Source organism: Siniperca chuatsi, linkage group LG13 (assembly GCF_020085105.1).
Source record: "Siniperca chuatsi isolate FFG_IHB_CAS linkage group LG13, ASM2008510v1, whole genome shotgun sequence".
Classification (NCBI taxonomy): domain Eukaryota; kingdom Metazoa; phylum Chordata; class Actinopteri; order Centrarchiformes; family Sinipercidae; genus Siniperca; species Siniperca chuatsi.
In genome coordinates, this window is record NC_058054.1 from 22,742,257 (window position 1) to 22,759,240 (window position 16,984).

The 16,984-nt window shown below is 42.5% G+C and overlaps 3 protein-coding genes across 3 annotated transcripts; 2 read left to right on the forward strand and 1 right to left on the reverse strand.

Annotated features, from left to right (window-relative positions):
- Positions 1 to 25: 25 nt before the first annotated feature.
- On the reverse strand, positions 26 to 6,689 carry prmt5 (protein arginine methyltransferase 5). Its single transcript, XM_044219400.1, has 16 exons — positions 6,524 to 6,689; positions 6,083 to 6,201; positions 4,825 to 4,910; positions 4,480 to 4,614; positions 4,247 to 4,359; positions 4,101 to 4,150; positions 3,825 to 3,988; positions 3,589 to 3,750; positions 3,411 to 3,488; positions 2,509 to 2,567; positions 2,268 to 2,390; positions 1,666 to 1,841; positions 1,223 to 1,426; positions 1,002 to 1,112; positions 856 to 920; positions 26 to 741 (listed from the first exon to the last, which is right to left on the reverse strand). Exons 1-16 carry the CDS (start codon positions 6,655 to 6,657, stop codon positions 589 to 591), a joined length of 1,932 nt encoding a protein of 643 aa, XP_044075335.1. The 5' UTR covers positions 6,658 to 6,689; the 3' UTR covers positions 26 to 588.
- Positions 6,690 to 7,696: 1,007 nt separating this feature from the next.
- Positions 7,697 to 8,668, forward strand: psmb11a (proteasome 20S subunit beta 11a). The gene is made up of 2 exons (XM_044219243.1): positions 7,697 to 8,229; positions 8,326 to 8,668. Exons 1-2 carry the CDS (start codon positions 7,697 to 7,699, stop codon positions 8,666 to 8,668), a joined length of 876 nt encoding a protein of 291 aa, XP_044075178.1.
- A 310-nt stretch (positions 8,669 to 8,978) lies between these two features.
- Positions 8,979 to 16,651, forward strand: psmb5 (proteasome 20S subunit beta 5). The gene is made up of 3 exons (XM_044219356.1): positions 8,979 to 9,229; positions 12,102 to 12,408; positions 15,962 to 16,651. The coding sequence occupies exons 1-3, from the start codon at positions 9,005 to 9,007 to the stop codon at positions 16,243 to 16,245; spliced, it is 816 nt and encodes a 271-aa protein (XP_044075291.1). The 5' UTR covers positions 8,979 to 9,004; the 3' UTR covers positions 16,246 to 16,651.
- Positions 16,652 to 16,984: the final 333 nt, after the last annotated feature.

A 16,984-nucleotide genomic window follows, 5' to 3' on the forward strand; every position in this document is an offset into this window, starting at 1 on the left:
CGATCCCAAAAACTTGCAGAGTATATGGAGAACATTACAGTGTTGTCTTTATTGACATGGTTCAAACATACAGAAACAAAATAACAAAAAGGTATGAAGAGACAGCTCCCAAACAATATGGTATGTGACCTGAACAGCGTAAACTTCAATCTCACCCTCTTGTGTTGAGGAGAAGGGTATTTCATCAGTATGTAAGTAGCGGTATGGAATGTGTGTTTGATAAGGCAAAAGGTCCTGTTGGACTGAGTGTGTATGTCTGCAATGCCTGTTTAGAACAGTAGGGGAAAAAATACCTTAAAAAAATAAACCAGTGGCCAGGTGTTTGACCTTATCTGAATAAGCCAATCTCACAGCAACAATACAGTTTGTGTACAGGTGATAGTCCATGCCTGCTGAAACAGACTTCTCAAAAGTGCCTACCACTGGTCATTTTAAAACCCAGACCGCACCTTAAGGGTTTTTGCACCACAAGTCCAGGTTTTAACTGTGTATATAAAAAGAGCCAGGCCACCTCCACTTTAACTGCCACCAAGTCTTACAGAAACATGTGTGTGTATGCCTGTTGACGGGTATGCTGATGTGTCGTCTTCACAGGCCGATGGTGTAGGAGCGTCCTGCTGGATTGTGGATGGCAGAGCAGGAGGGCTCGGTCACGGCCCATTCATACCACACCTTCTTCCCGTTGTTGCAGCGCCAGAATCGCACTGTGACATCATCATCCCGGGATATGGAGATGGGTTGCTATTGAAGGAAGAATTTGAGGAAGACGGCAGGATTAATATGTGAATGTAGTGATGTATATTGTTAAATTTAGAAGACCAAAGGATTTTATTGCATAGTGACTGTTTAACTTACTTTGAGGGGGAAGAGGATGGGGAACCAGGAGAACATTCCAGGTGAATGTGTATCTGGTTTTATACCTACCACAAACACAATACAAACATTAATATTTAGATCTAATCTTAGCAAAACGTGACTTCCTCTTTATGGAGATGACTTACTGAGTGTGACATCTTTGTACAGCGTGGTCTCAAAGTAGCCAGCAAAACCATGGAGCACCGAGTTACAACCCACTGAGAATCTGAGGCACTGATACCGATTATTGTTCATATCTGAAAGAAGAACGAAAGAGCAGTCAACATATTCAAAAACACATTATGTCAAAGTGCATAGTGTACTTGTTTCTTGGCGTACAATATGAGTTTAGTGTGTTTGTATTTACCTGTTGTTGGGTGTGTGAAAGTGAAGCACGGTTTGGGGTCAGCCAACTGGTGGAAGTTATGGAGGCGCACTACGTAGGGCGTCTCAAAATGGCACTCTGGGTCCTTGTCACGTTCCCGGCACCCCCGTACTTCGTTGTAAAGCTTGGAGGAGGACAGGGGAGCCAGGAAGGACGTGTAGGAACAGGGGATGCTCACTCCATCATCTGAGAGTGACGTGACAAGACGAGGAAAAGGGGAAAGAGAAAGTGATTTGAGAGGCAAGGAGGCATGGAATGTAATGGAGGATGACAAACGCTATCCACATGTTTGATGTGGCAAACAACCGAGGGTGCTCTGCATTCAATGACTCTGCAGCTACAGCATCTACATATGTAGTTGATTCTTAAAAAAAAAAAAAAAAAAAGGGGCAACCAAAAGAGTTCACTTAAAAAAAATGAAGTACCTTTGAGAAAGTGCTGCGCTCCATCTAAGCACTCAGGTGAAAGTTCATTGTCACCAAATGATCCAAGCAGCTCGCTGACAATGATGTCGGCTTTCTCAGGCGCTGCCCAGTCCCGCATGTCACATGACACCACTGTCACCTGATCACCCCACTCCTCAAAGCGCCAATTCTCCAGCCTGAACAAGTATGGACCAGTTAAAATGTTTGTGCATGGAATCAATAACACCAGCATTTAAAATGTCTAAGCTCCACTCCACACATTGGTATAGGATTAATGCTGAAACCGTACAGCAGTGGAACTCTGCAATATCTCCCTGCAAGGCATGTTTGATTTTTTTTTTTTTGGTCATGCAGGGTAGCTGGAGAGCCGTCAATGTACCACAAATACATGACTTTTCACCACCACTGATCACACCAGGATGCATTAACCAGACATGCTTGAACCTTCCCAAATCCAACTTTGCTAACATCGTGATCCAAAGAGACAGGACTTATCCTGGTATGTTCAGATGATAGAAGTTCAACTGCAAAGGCAAGCATTTGCCTGTGAATATTTTTCACACCTGAGCAGAGAGCATGTGATTTGTGAGTATTCAACTCACGTGATTACAGCATTGGGATTTTTCTCCACAGCGTAAACCTTGAGCTTCCTGTCTGCCTGTCTGGCAGCGCGCAGGGACGCATTGACCAGGGGACCCCTGCCTGCTCCCAACACCATCAACACCCTGTGAAAAAAAGAGACATCATTTTTAGGTTGCTGCAATCACTGCCTCACGACTTATCTCACCACTGGAGTTGTAACATTGTCTTTATTTTTGTCATTGTTTGGGTACCAATACTCACTGAACATTTGTGTCTTTCTGCTCCTCTGGAACTCTGTCAAGTAGACATTTATATACAGCCTGTAGACACAAAGATAAAGCAGGAGGCTCAATATGTTGTGTCAACCTCTAACACACTAATTACAAATTGTCTAACACTAACTTCACACAAAAAGAGACATGTCAGTGGTGTGCAAGTGCTACACAAGTGGCAATCTGTGCTGTCCATACAAGGTCTCCCTTCAGTTGCAAATGCAACCATTGACTGGACAGTTGATGAAATATTTTTTTAAGTAAGTTCAGTGTAAGATGGGTCTTTCATAAATACACTTTTCAGTAGGCTACACAATGAGTACAAATTAACTTTATCCTGCAGTTTAAAGATGTACATGCCCATAGTGTGATCTTCTGTCTTGAATGATTGTTCAAAATAGTTTCCAAATTCACAACATTTAGAGAGTAGGAGATGTGTGATGATTTCAATTGCTGACAGGGTTTGTGGGTCACTAACTACAAAAAAATAAATATCTGAGTCAATATACACTGACAATTTGTTGAAAAGGAAGCATATCTGCTTGTGAGATGGACAACTAAGAGCAGCTTTACATAGCTTTATGTGAAATGGCCATAAACCTATAGTTTATTCATGCAACAAGGAATTAGTGCAGGTTGTATGTAGCTCAATGGACAGAGCATAGCACCAACACTTGTAGGGGTGTGAGTTCACTACCAAGTCTAAAAATGTTAATGTCCCCTCAGTGGGAATTTTGGGTTCTGGGTAAAACTTTGCACAATGTATACTCTGTTTGCATGACTATTGGTCAAACAAAGTTCTCTCGGTTGCTTGTCAACTTATGCTCTATTGTGTTCCAGTACTCTGCAATGTTGAACAGTTGCAGTTACAGTCGTGTCTGATGGTCTTACCTGTTGATACTGGGAATATTTAATAGGATCCTTCTCAAATACTTCATATGTCTGGGACTCCAGGTTGTCCATGAGTGGCTAAAGGGAGGAAGGAAAAAAAATACCTTCAGTCTTCATCATCAAAAGGTAAAAAGAAAACATAAATATATTATGTGAACACAAATGAGCACTTCCTTACCTGGAGGGGAGACTGCAGGTAATCTTCATAACCCTTGGCGAAGAGCTCGTAGGCATTGGGTGCAGGCCGGTTCTGGTTGAGGTATTCCAGGTACTGCAGGTAGGATCGGAAGTCCTTCTCAGTGTGGCGACTGGTTCCTGTGAAGATGAACTGGGCCTCCAGCTAAGAAAAGAGACTGTTTTTATTAAAACACCACTTCTGCATTTGGCTGGCGATTAATTTCAGTTGAATCATACCTTGAAAAGAGAGAAGATTATACGCTGATGGGCTTTTGACAAAACAGGGAAGCCCTTCTTATTAGTTAGGAAGATGCTGGTGGGAAGTATGGCTGCTTTGATAGGTTCCCCGAGCCACTTATCAATCACAGCGTCTGATGGCATGTCTGCTCCAACTTCAATAGCTTCAGGAATACAAAAAAAAAAGTACATTTTCAGTAGCAGACATGGCCATAATTATTTCTTAATGCACTGACTTTGCCCCAGGCTGTTGCTTCACAGTGTGCTCTCTCTCACCAAGACAGATCCTCTTGTTGTAATCACAAAGGGTTCTAAATGAGTGCCACCTAAAGGAAACAAAAAGGTAATTTAAAGGAAATCAATGACAACTGTTTTAGCATGCAGACAGCACTGCTCAGCAAGTGGATTGGCGTGAAACTAACCAGCTCCAGGTCTTCTCATCAACACTTGTGTCATCGATGCAAGTGCTCGGTTCATTCTCAATCAGATCTTCCCGCATGTCCTCTGAAGCCATCAGCGGGACACGTATCCAGAACTAATCAGACACAGAGGACAACAGCAGTTAGCGGATGAATTCAGCTACCTGCTCAACTTCTCTAATAGCTAAAAGCAATCTACGTGTGCATGTTGAGTTTTTTAATGCTGTGTGTCTTACATTTGACGTGTGGTGTCCAGTGTGGATGTGGTTTAGCAGCAGGCGGGCTAGATTGGCATTATGAGGGCCCTTTAGAGGGACCATGAAGACAGGTAGGCCCAGGTAGGCTGAGAAGTTTAGCTCCTGTGCCAGAGCCTGGAGAGAAACACAGGAAAAGGTATGATGAGAGCGTGGCGGGATGACACAAGGAGACAGGATTCAGAGCAGTAGATAGGAGAGACTGGACAAGATAAGTTCACTCATACTACAAAGTCTTGAGATCAAAGAACCCTCTCTAGCAACAACATCCACGATGACCTCAAAGAAGGTGTACGTCAAAGATATTGTCCAAAGTGAGGAACTTACGGCCTCCGAGTTTCTGCGTTCTGTCTCGATTTCTGAATCTGCGTCGATCCATGGAGAGAGTTTCCCAACAACAAGAGTATTCCAATCTAGATCAAGCATAATGGATAGTTAAGAAAAAGCATCAACCGACATATTAGCATTTCTTGTCAATCCCCGCAGTCATTAAAGCTCTCAATGATACTGTAACATTTATCGGTTTTACTGGCCCCATAGTTTGCGAAGTAAGGGTGGAAAAGGGGCTTAAGCTAACCTTTTACCTATATGCTAAATCTGATATGGCAACTCTTTGCGTTAGTGCTGAGACATAGTTAATGTTAATTAATGTTAATAATTAATGCCAGTGTTACAGCAGCCAAGTCACACATCAATAGTAACCAATTAACTAGAATTATTACTTTTCAATACATTGATATTTGAAATATGTCATACCACCTTTGACTTTTATGATGTGATTTCTGTTTTGGGTGTATGTGATACTTTATACCTTGTTTGCTTCCTGAAGATTTCATTTAAAATCGATTTTTTGATCATATGATTAAATTACCTAGCCTTGTAATTCTTATTTTCTAATATTCTTGATGTCAGACATTTAACGCGTGTCACTACCTAGATAAAAGGTAGATAGACTGTGTAAACACCAGGGAAAACGTTTGAAATAAGTGCAGACTTTACCTTCTATCCCCCAACAAAAGTCTAAAATGTTATATTACATTTTACAAATATATTAGAATGTTGTCAATAAACCACACCAAAAGAATACAATTTAGTCTGAGAATAGAAACTGAACCTAAAACACAGACCGAACCCTAACTTTAATATGTATTAGAGTAATGTACACTGTATAATGACGACAGTGGACAAAAATACACTGTGCAAATGTGCAAGTATAGTATTATGCACTGTACAGCAAGGTGCTGAATTGAGCTTACTTATGTTAAAATACAACATTGCTGAACATGACGAAAACAGGCATGGGAACATGGCTTGGACAATATAGTAAAATGAAGTTAATCAGAGTGGTTCTGTCAACCTGCCAAGAATTCAACAAAAAGAACTGTAATCCAGGAGCAAAACACCCATCATTTTACTTAACATATAGGTTTACACTTCAGCCATTATAATCACTCATCAGTTCATCCATCCATCCATCCATCCATCTATAGTGTCACAGGGGCCTATTGCAGCATACAGATAGCGTAAAGTAAGTTAATGACCAATAACGCTTGACATGATAGAAAATGAGGGTTGAAACACTAACCTCTTCCACACAGCAGCAGGTCTGATCGGGTCTGAGCACCGGGTCTTGATTTAGCGGGCTCCAACTCAAACTCTCTCTTGAACCTCGAGTGGAACAGGGGCATGCACAGGAAGTCAAACCTGGACACCACAGAAAGAACGCACATCATTTAAACATTATAATGTCAAGCAGAGGTGAAACGCAAACCTATTTACTCAACTATTCCCCAGCATGCTCAAAACATTTTAAATAGTATAGCCTATACGAGTAAAATAACTATTGCACACCAGTGTCAAGAACCTTTGTGATTGGGCACGTGCTGGTAATTCACCGGCTAGCTTAGCAAGCATCACGCACTGACATTATGCTAGCAGATCCACGCACTGACATTATGCCTGCACACCAACGCGACAAGATAATTTCTACAAATAAACAACTTGCAGAATGCAGCACACTCCTCACCCAAGTTTGGCGACCGCAGCTAACGTGTCGGCTACCTCCGGCACGCAATTCAAATCTCTCCCGCAGGACACCCTGCTCCCCGTACTGACGGACGCCATGATTTTTAGCCGACTGAATGAATTGCCTGGGACCATCCCGTTGCTCTGGTTTACGAGGACACTGATGCCATCTTGGATCTGCAACGACGTGCATGCTCATTGGGTAGAAAAATGATTTAGACCCAAAATGGCTTCGCAAGTACTTCAGTTGCATATCTCGTAAATTACCGCGATAACCCTGCATCTACAGTCTTTATGAAATTTGAACAGTTGATGTTTTCATGTCAAAGCTTTCATGTACGTTTTTTGTCACAACAATACATTTTTATGCTGTAAAATAAATTAAAATAAAGTAAAGTCATAGAAAGAGAATCTATTTTGTTAGAATAATTTTATTTTTTAAATTTTATTTAATCAGATGAATTATTACTTCAGCTCTTCTATTTCTGTGTATATTGTGTTGTTGTAGCAAGTCTCAGGACCATGTTTAAGACAGAGCTCCAGTATGGAAAGCAGGTTTGGCAGAAAATGAAAACCCTGCTATTGGTGGTCCGTGCCTTCCTTTAACAACGAAGTGAAAATGATGTGAAAGATTTGTATGAACTTGCCCACAACTAGCAAGATAACTCGGTCACTCAGAAAAACATATAAGATTTGCAGAAAAGGGCTTCTCTAGATATTACTTTCACAGCAGGTAGGATAAAATATCACCTATGTCAACTCAAATGCTTTTGGACATAGGCCTACGTGTGTGTTTGTGTGTTTTTGCAAGGTGTCATATTTGGGAGGCCTATAAAAGGGTAAAAACTTTGGTCTTTCAGACTAGACATTAGATGAATGAGTGAGACTAGGTGGCAACAGTCACCTTTACAAACCATAGTGGGATTTACGAGGCTGATGACTTTGTTTGACCAGTTTTTCTATGGATGGACTCTGGTTTAAACTGTGTGTGATGCGTACCTTTTGCCTGCCAATTTCTGGGAAAGACACTCTGATATTCTAATCAATCTATATATGTATCTGCTTCACTTACATCATTATGGCTTTGGAAGATATTTGTGGCTTCAAAGAAACTTCTGTGCAACGCAAGTGGTTTCCTGCCTCTCATTTCGAAGATACAGCCACATCTTTTTATATGACTGACTATTACAACTTTGGATTGGGGAGACTAAAGAAGTCTGGGAGAAATAGTGGGATCCCACTGGATTTCTTCATACCAACTTTGCCAAACTCTGCCCCTTTCAACCACAGGCGTTCATTCCCTTTTTTCCCAGCCAACCATTCAGTGACGGTCCGCAGGCCTTTTCCTCTGTCTCACGGAACAACGACCTTGGGTTTCATCTTCCAAGGTGGGGTCATTGCAGCTGCAGACACACGTGCCAGTGCTGGGGGGCTTGTTGCCTGTCCAGCTGTTCATAAGATTACCCCTATTCACTCGCATTTAGTGGTCACCTCCTCTGGTAGCGGTGCAGACTGCATGCTGTGGGAGCGAATTCTGGCCAGAGAGATCAGACTCTACCAACTGCGGCACAGACGTTGCCTTTCAATACGTGGCACTGCCAAGCTCCTCTCCTTTATGCTGCACCCATTTAAAGGGACTGAAGTGTGTGTGGCTCTTACACTGTGTGGCTGGGATAAGGAAGCACGTAACATTGACGGTGCAAAGAGGTCAGAAGACTCATCCTTTATTACTGATGATAGCTCCTCAGCTGGGGTTAGTAGCCAAGATGTTACTGCAATGGCACATTCTGCATCCCCTAACAGTGGCCCAAAGCTGATATATGTGTGCAGCGATGGAGCCCGACTGCAGGGGGATGTCTTTTCTGTGGGCTCAGGATCTCCTTATGCTTATGGAGTCCTGGATAGAGGGCTAAGGTGGAGCCTGAGTAAAGAAGAGGCCATCTCGTTGGCAAGAGAAGCAGTGTTCAGAGCCACTCACAGGGATGCCTACTCAGGAAACAATGTGGACCTCTTCCACATCACAGCCCAGGGATGGAGCCAAAGAAAGAGAGAGGACCTGAAAGAGGAATATTATAGAGACATGGAGAGGAGGGCGAAGATAGTAGAGGAAAGAAAAAGAGTGACCAAATTAGATGCTTTGGGATGAAGCAAAAATGTGAAATAGTGTAAAGTCAGGTACTGTGTTTGGCCACCTTCTTCAGAGTTTATCCACTTTTCTCAGATAGCTAGAATACATTCTTTGCTTCATAATTCATGTACTCTAATATGCTAAGTAATATCAAATTGTTGTAACCTTGAAATCTTGTTTTTATTTGCCTGAGTGACAGTTTACTCATCTTCTTAATAACCTGTAGGTCTACATCACAGCACTAAATTTACAGTCCGCCGAAAACACAGGGGGCGCTGTGTGGTTTTACCATGACTCAATCAATTTTGTACCCTTAAACGGCGGAAGTTGCTTGCTCATCAGACAATTTCAAAGATGGCTCTTGCTAGTGTGTTGAACAGTGATTGTGCGGATTTTTCATTTGATAATTGTCAGCCTTTTGCTTTTGAACGTGGACCCGGACAGAGCAGTCTGGGATTTGACGCTACGCCCGGAGACGGTCTCAGTTTTTCCGTTAAAAACCCGCTGTGTGCCGGGGACGAGGATGGCGTCGAGAGGAAAATAGAGTTCCTGCATGGAACCACCACCTTAGCATTTAAAGTAAGTATACGAGTAGCTTATTGTAGCTAGCTAGCAACATAAAACTATATAACTATACGTAAATAACGTTAGTTGTCAAAGTAGACGTTTGATAAATCCTCCAGACTTTAAACAGTATGCTTTAGAGCTAACATAACGCTACGTTTCGAACGTTAGCATGCTAGCATGGCTACAAACCGCTTTCTCATTGCAGATGTTCACATAACGTTAGCCATTTATGGTAATTTGTGTAACACATGTCTGGCTTTAAAAGCAACTCGATAAACGTTAAGCTGGTCATCTATGTGTGGTTTTGACAGCAATGGCTGTACTTACTGTTTAGGTGTCAACAATCAATAGCTATAGCCATTCTGCCTTGTGGCTTTGCACCTGACCAGTGCATGAATGGGAAACAAGATGCCCCTTCTATAAACAGCACCTGTGCAGCATCTACACAGGGCTTTTGTCTGGTTTAATTAAGCCTAGATTAAAAAAAAAACATAGGTTTATTTTCAATCATTTCTCAACACTATGATATAAAGATAACCCCAATTTGTATTTTACCTGATGCTATATCAGCTTGGGTGCTTCTAATAGTACATGTGCTGTATTTTTGTATTGTGGAGTAAAAGCTAAATATGATAAAGGGCCTGCAGAGACTACACTTTCTGCGCAAACTGAATACTTTTAATGTGGACAGGACACTGAGGGCTTTATTTTACAAATCCTTTTATTGAGTCCATTTAACTGTTTGTTTGATTTCTTGGTATGGGAACCTCACAGTGCAAAACAAAAATAGTTTGTAGCCAGCAAAATAATTGGCATGCAGCATCTTTCGTGGGCAGATACCGAAGACAGACAAGTTTTGCGGAAGGCACAGTCGATCTTATCCAACTCTGACCACCCAGTCTTGGAGAAATTCGGTTACAGTTCCCTCAGGGTAAAAAGCAATAGGTTATTTTGTTCCAAGTGCAATAAATGCGCTTAATTTGCACTGAACCCGGACTGCACTGCTCAGCAGCACTTTATCATGGCTACCATTCCAATGGTTTGATACTTTTAATGAACAGATACATCTTTATTACTACTTTTTTATTTTGTTGTTTGCTGTAACTGTTGTGATTAATGTCCCATGTCCTCTTGTGTTTGCCCTCTACTGTAAATCAAAATTTCCCCTTGAGTGACAAAGACCTGATCCTGAAGTCTTAATTTTTTCAAGTTAAACATATCACATTCATGACGGTGTAGTCCCTCATACGACTGAAACCTTTTCTACAATATCACATCCATGTTGGCAAAGATGACTGGGGCATTATAACACAGTTGATGACATGTAAAGTACATGATTATTAATTTTGTTCATCAGATTTGGCATTTGGAACAATGTTTTAACTATCTATGCCTTTTTTCTTTTTTTTTTTTAAAGGTCATTTAACTGTACACCAGGAGATCTAACGGGTCAATGTGTAAAAAATGTATTCAGTGATATGTGCTGGCAGGCTTTTACAACATCTATGGTAGGAAGGAGAACAGCCTGAACAATTTGTGATTAGAATTTATTTTACATCTATTATTTGTTCATGTAATTAAACATTCTTTCTGTAAATGTGGTTCCTTTTAAGCCAGATGTCAACTGTGATTGCCATACATGATGCTCTAAGTATTATTTCAGAACCAGGCATAACATTCTGATGGTGAAATATTAAATGTTTGGTTTCCCTAGAAATGGTCAAACTTGAAGGCATAAGTATAACAAATATTGGTATTAGCCCTTAAAAACTGATGAATTATAACAGTAACACACCATGAGTTTGTCTCAAAAAGCAACAAAAACACTACTGTGGAAATGCTCCTCGGTTGTCGTAGGAGTATAGAACAAAGCTGGAGCTACTAAAGCACTAATGAATAATGTCAACAAAAGAGGGAATGAAACTTCTAAAAAGTTCAAGGTAAACTGCTTACTTGTGCAACAAAGATTTAAGCAAGGCCTAAAAGCTGATTTAAAGTGAGTCCAGATGTGTTTGCATTCCACTTAAAGAATCGGTCGATACTGTTATTTTGTAATTATCCAATTGTAATTTGTAATTAAAGTCCCATGAAAACACCAAAACCAACAATGAATTCATGCTACTAACAAGATTGTTTAATAGCCCTATATAGGTTCTGCCCCTGTGCCACAGAACCCCATTGTTGTCTATTAAAAACACATATGAGCCATATTGCCCGTGCATTTGGGTGAAATATCTTTTCATTACAATGAAAACATCCAGTACAGCATTTTCCTCACTGTGTCAAACACGCAGAGCAGTGTAAATACTGAACAAGATAAAAGAGAGATTTATTGACTTTTAGCGTCCTTTAGGCTCTGCGCAGGCACCTCACCTCTTCAATATCACTGATGCTCGGTAGGTTGGTACGAACAGACACACGTACCTGCAGTTGGTTTTTGTCTCTTCAGGGGATTTGTTGATAAAAAGAAAAGATTAAAAAACGACAACTTTATCCCCTAATCCCAGAGTGGTGGGGGGAGGCTGGTTGATGAAAACCTCCCCAGCAGACATCATCCTCTGACTGGCCAAATCTGTTGTCTTCACTTTTGCACTATATGGGTGTTGTGATTGTCTGTCAGTTCAGTGATAAAGGTTTTTGGAGGGAAACGCAAAAGTCTTCCATCTTATCCAGCAGATTTCTGGCAGAGTTGAACCATATATTGCATCTCTCTGACAGTTGTAGAGCAGCATCACATTTCTGCCTTGTCTAGATGGAAATAACAGGTAGTTAATAAGTAAACTGTAAATACTGATCCATCAGTGACTGCTCTGTTGTCACATGTTTCCCTCCTGCTGTAATGTGCTTCACTGACATGTTGTCCCCCTGCTGTTGCCTCTCTCAGTTCCAGCATGGTGTTATTGTAGCGGTGGACTCTCGGGCCACAGCAGGCTCCTACATCGCCTCGCAGACAGTGAAGAAGGTGATTGAGATCAACCCCTACCTGCTGGGTACTATGGCTGGAGGAGCTGCAGACTGTAGTTTCTGGGAGCGCCTGCTGGCCCGCCAGTGCCGCATCTACGAGCTTCGCAACAAGGAGCGCATCTCGGTGGCAGCAGCCTCCAAGCTGCTTGCTAACATGGTGTACCAGTACAAGGGCATGGGACTCAGCATGGGAACCATGGTGTGTGGCTGGGACAAGAGAGGCCCAGGTAAATACAACAGCTGTATATGACATGCACATATGGCCTATGGCAGTTTATGATCCAAAATTAGATTTCTAACAGTTTAAAAAAAAAAAAAAAAAAACTACAGCTGCCAACAGAGTTGATCATTATGTTTTAGTACTGAGGTAAGGAGCCATTTCAATCATTTACTTGTATAAATGTTTTTGTATACCTTTTTGTTTTCCTTCTTTTTGTTAAAGACTATAATTTATTTTAAATTAGAATTTTTTGTTTATCTTTTCAGCTTTTGTTGTACTTGGATGACAGACAGGTGGGGTTTGCAATGTATAATAATGTAATATCAGAGTTCAGATGAATGAAGGAAAGTATTCAAAACTGAACAACTTTTGTACTCTAGTACAAAACGTATTAGTTTTAGAGCTGCAACAAATGATTATTTTCTTTCTCGATCAATCTGCCGATTGGCATGTGATTTCCACTCTGTTTTTGTGTGGAGTGCATCACATTTTGGCACGCTATTTTTTTACTTGCAGCTCACACGATGAGGAAAATAATCCACTCCTTTAAATACAGTGTCAGTGTTTTTGATGAGTTGCCATATGCTTTAGTCCCAAGGAAACAATTTGATGGCATTCATTACTTCCCAAACTGAGGTTAAACTTGAGTGGTTAGCTGTTCAGCATAAGTCTGAAATGTAGGTCTTTTGTTTCAATGTAGGGTTAGCAGTTAATGTTTCTTGATATGAAACAACTGACCATCCACACTTGAGTATTAAAACATTTTAAGGATGTCCAGTTTTTCTTTTGTATACAGAACTGTCAATTCATGTGGTTTTCCAGTTACAAATACAGTTTCATCTAAGTATAAACACATTTGCAGTTCCCAGAGTTACCCACTAGATGGTACTGCAGCCTCTCTTATGCTCTGCCCCTCTTTGTACTTTAAGCTGTGGCTTTTGGATGCCACGCAGTGTGAGGCCGTACATCACAGAAGGTGTGCTTAAAGAGGCCGCCACAGTGACACAGTAATGGGAAATCGATGAGGCTGGGACTGCGGGCCAGCGAGAGTGCGGCGGGATGATGGACGCTGGGTCTCAGCCCTGGACAATTGGGTCGCCTGCATAATGCCCGTACACCTGCTGAGATCGATGCTGGCTTTGTCTGGAAAGCATGGTGGCTGTGTGAACAATGGTGGCCCGCCGGTATGCCAACAAAAGTAAATGACACACGTTAAATTCCAGGCAATCAGTTGGGGAAATAATGATCCCTGTATAAGTTCAATAGGTGTGGGAGCTTTGCCATGGCCCCCACTATGCCTTTGATTGAATGGAGAGGTAAATGTCATGTAAATTAAATCAATTGCGATTAGACGGGAAGCTCATTAACCGGCTACAATCACGTCAAGAGCACTTATTCCCTTAATGGAGTGTCTTAAGCTGCATGCAAAATACATCGAATATAAGCTATGTTGAGGAGCTTGACAAATATGGTTCTATGTAATAACATTAAATGTTATGACACTTATAATCAGTGTATAGTTAAAGCTTGATAAGTCGGTAGTGGCTTTGCTTTTGACAGCGAAAAGCAACTATACTCTGTATAGCACCCTCTGCTGCACAAGGACATGAAGGGTTTGCAATTAGGTGGTATGTGATTAAATGGGATGTGGCCCCCATGATAAATAGTAGTATAGTGTATGATATGAGACCTCGTCAGAGAAGACCCATGTGGCAGTCCGTTTTACAGCCACTCCCAAGAGAGTGATGTAATAGTTCTGTTCCCGTCTGTTCAACTGCTGCTCTTTTTATTTTTCACATCTGATCCAGCAGTAAATTCTAGTGGGAAGGACAGATGACGGACAGACACTGACCCATTTGATGCTAGCCACCCATCCATCTCTCTGTGCTCCTCACCTACCTCTAAAAACTGTCAGTCCAGCCAGCTACATAGGCTACTGTTTAAAAAAGGCTCCTTAAGCACCTGTCAGTTGATCGATGGAGTGGAAGGATCCTCACTTGGCCGCCACTTCTGCAGTGCTCCATTATCCAGGCAACGTGCCCCTGCTTCTGCCCCCCACCCCCAATGTTCTGAGCACTCATCGCCACCTTCCTATGACGTTTCTGCGTCAGCGTTTGAGGTGCAGCGATTAAGCGATATCACATTGGGCTTTTCAAAGACCCCAGGTGTGTTTGGAAAGGAATGGATGTGGGAAGTGTGTTTTTGGTGCCGCTCTGCTTCTATACTTGGACCTCCTAAAGAGTCCTTATCCACCTCCGTCAACTTTGCTACTCAACACAAGAGGCTGCCTTTACAACTCTCTCTCACAGCCTATTATGTTTTTAACGAGTCCCTTACAGTTTTCAAGAGGAACAGGCAGGTCTCAGAATGGCAAATTACCCCCGTGCATAGGCAGGCACTGGATGATTATCATGGCAAGCTAACGACAGGCTGAGGAAGCTGCAATTTGCCAGTTGAAAGCAATGGTAAGCCCCTTTTTTCAGAAAAGCAAGTGGCTCTCTATCCCTAATAGACTGTCACTAGTTTAGCTGAGGAACTTTGCAAGCAGGGATGTGCAATCTGAGGGCATTTTGAAGTGTTTTTTAATGTGGGAGATGAGCGATAGTGGTGGATATTAGGCAATTTTATATGCATGTGTCCCTGCGTTTCTCTGTGTGAGTATCATTTTCACGGGTTTTGCTTTGTGAAGTGCTATGAAAAACACGCCTTTTTGCAGGCTGTCTTTTTACCATCTGCAGGCTGGCTGTGGGCGAACTCACAGGCTGGTGCTAGTCACCCGTTCCACGTCACTCTGGGATCAGGCCTAGCGAGTGTGTCATGGCATGGAACAAAATGTCTCGCATGTGTCCATGAAGCGTGGTGTGGAGCAAACTGTCCCTCATAGGTCCATCAGAGCATTGTGGGACTGCAGTGCACGTGGGATTACATGTTTAGCGTGGGGTGAGCTCGTGCCTCCATGTGTCTTTCAAGTGTGCCTACATGTGAAGGAAATGTCTGCATAGAGGCAAGTGTGTGTATGTGCGGAAGGATATGAATGTGCTGTTCTCGTCTGATGTCCACAGGATGTGAGCGTGCTGTTTTTTTTGTCCTCGAGGTACGAGGTGCAGTTACCTGTGCAGCTCGGGTTGCGGGTCGATAGTTAATTTTTGGCGTGTTTGTTAGGATCAATAAGGCCGGGAGCAGGGCCCCTGGGCAGACAGCGATGTGGCCCGCGCCTCGTCAGCAGGTTCCGCGGCCGGCTTCATTTTACTTGAAGAGGATGCAGCTGTTCATATCTGCCAGCCTTACTTCACTTGGAGAGGTTGCAGCTGTTCATATTCTCTCTCTGGAGGACGTGGTGTGTGTGTGTGTGTGTGCGCGCTTCAAAGTTTGTGTGTGTTTGTTTGTGTGAGAGTGGCGGTGTTGATGAACACCATCTCAGTTTTCCTGACAAAGCTCAACTCCTGAGTCAGGAGAATGGAGGGTGCTTTTGCATCGAACACAACTCCCTTTACACTGTTACTTCCTACCTCCCTTTGCCTTCCCACCCTCTTGACATGCCTTTTGTCCTTTGTCCTCAGGGCTGTACTACGTCGACTCAGAGGGGAACCGGGTCTGTGGCGACCTGTTCGCCGTGGGCTCAGGCTCCATGTACGCCTACGGTGTGATGGACAGTGGCCTGCAGCACGACCTGACTGTGGACGAGGCCTGCGAGCTAGGCCGCCGCGCCATCTACCAGGCCACATACCGCGACGCCTACAGCGGAGGGCAGGTCAACCTGTACCACGTCCACAGTGAGGGCTGGACCAGGATCTCCCAGGAAGATGTGCTCATGCTGCACCAGCAGTACAAGGATCAGGCATAGTTATGAAAATAAGAGCACAGAGGAGGGGACAAGGAAGTGGGGAGAGAATATGGCGTGTTAGGAGTTTGTTGTAGTATCCGATGTTTAAGATGTTCTGAAATATCAGTAGGGTTGACACATGAATAAAAAGGACTCATCTGCCAATTGATTTCCACTTGCATTACTTCTGTGACCCATTTTCACTTGTTGCGAGCTTAAAGCTTTATATTGTACATTTTTAACAATGCCAGTGAGCTCCACTCACCACGCACACAGTATGATTTGGAGGGGCTGCAGGAGGTGGGAGGGGCGATGACTCAAACATGATTTAATGCAGTGTGGGTGTAGTGTGGTGCTTGCCCTATATACATTTTTTTTGGATCATACCCTGGTAAACTGCATCTTTCTCAATAAAACCTGCAATGTCCTTTTTTTCCAAGAGTGTTCTTTTTGTTATTTTGTGCTGATTTTACCTTATGTGTGAAAATAGTGAATATTTTTTAATTTCTCAGAATTTTCTCTATGTAAATGTATAGGCTCATCACCTCATCTTCCTTTGATGTAATTTTGCTACTGTTTGTGTTTACTTTTCAGTCATCTGTTCCCCCAGCTGTTGGGATTTGGGGATACATCCAAAGCCTGTTTTGTCTCCTCTATATGTTCTGTGTTTGTAAGCGGGGAGTAGCACAGTCTAAACAGCACTATTTAATTGCATACCACCAGCCTCAGTAATTGTGCCTCCTGAGTTGTAACAGTGTGT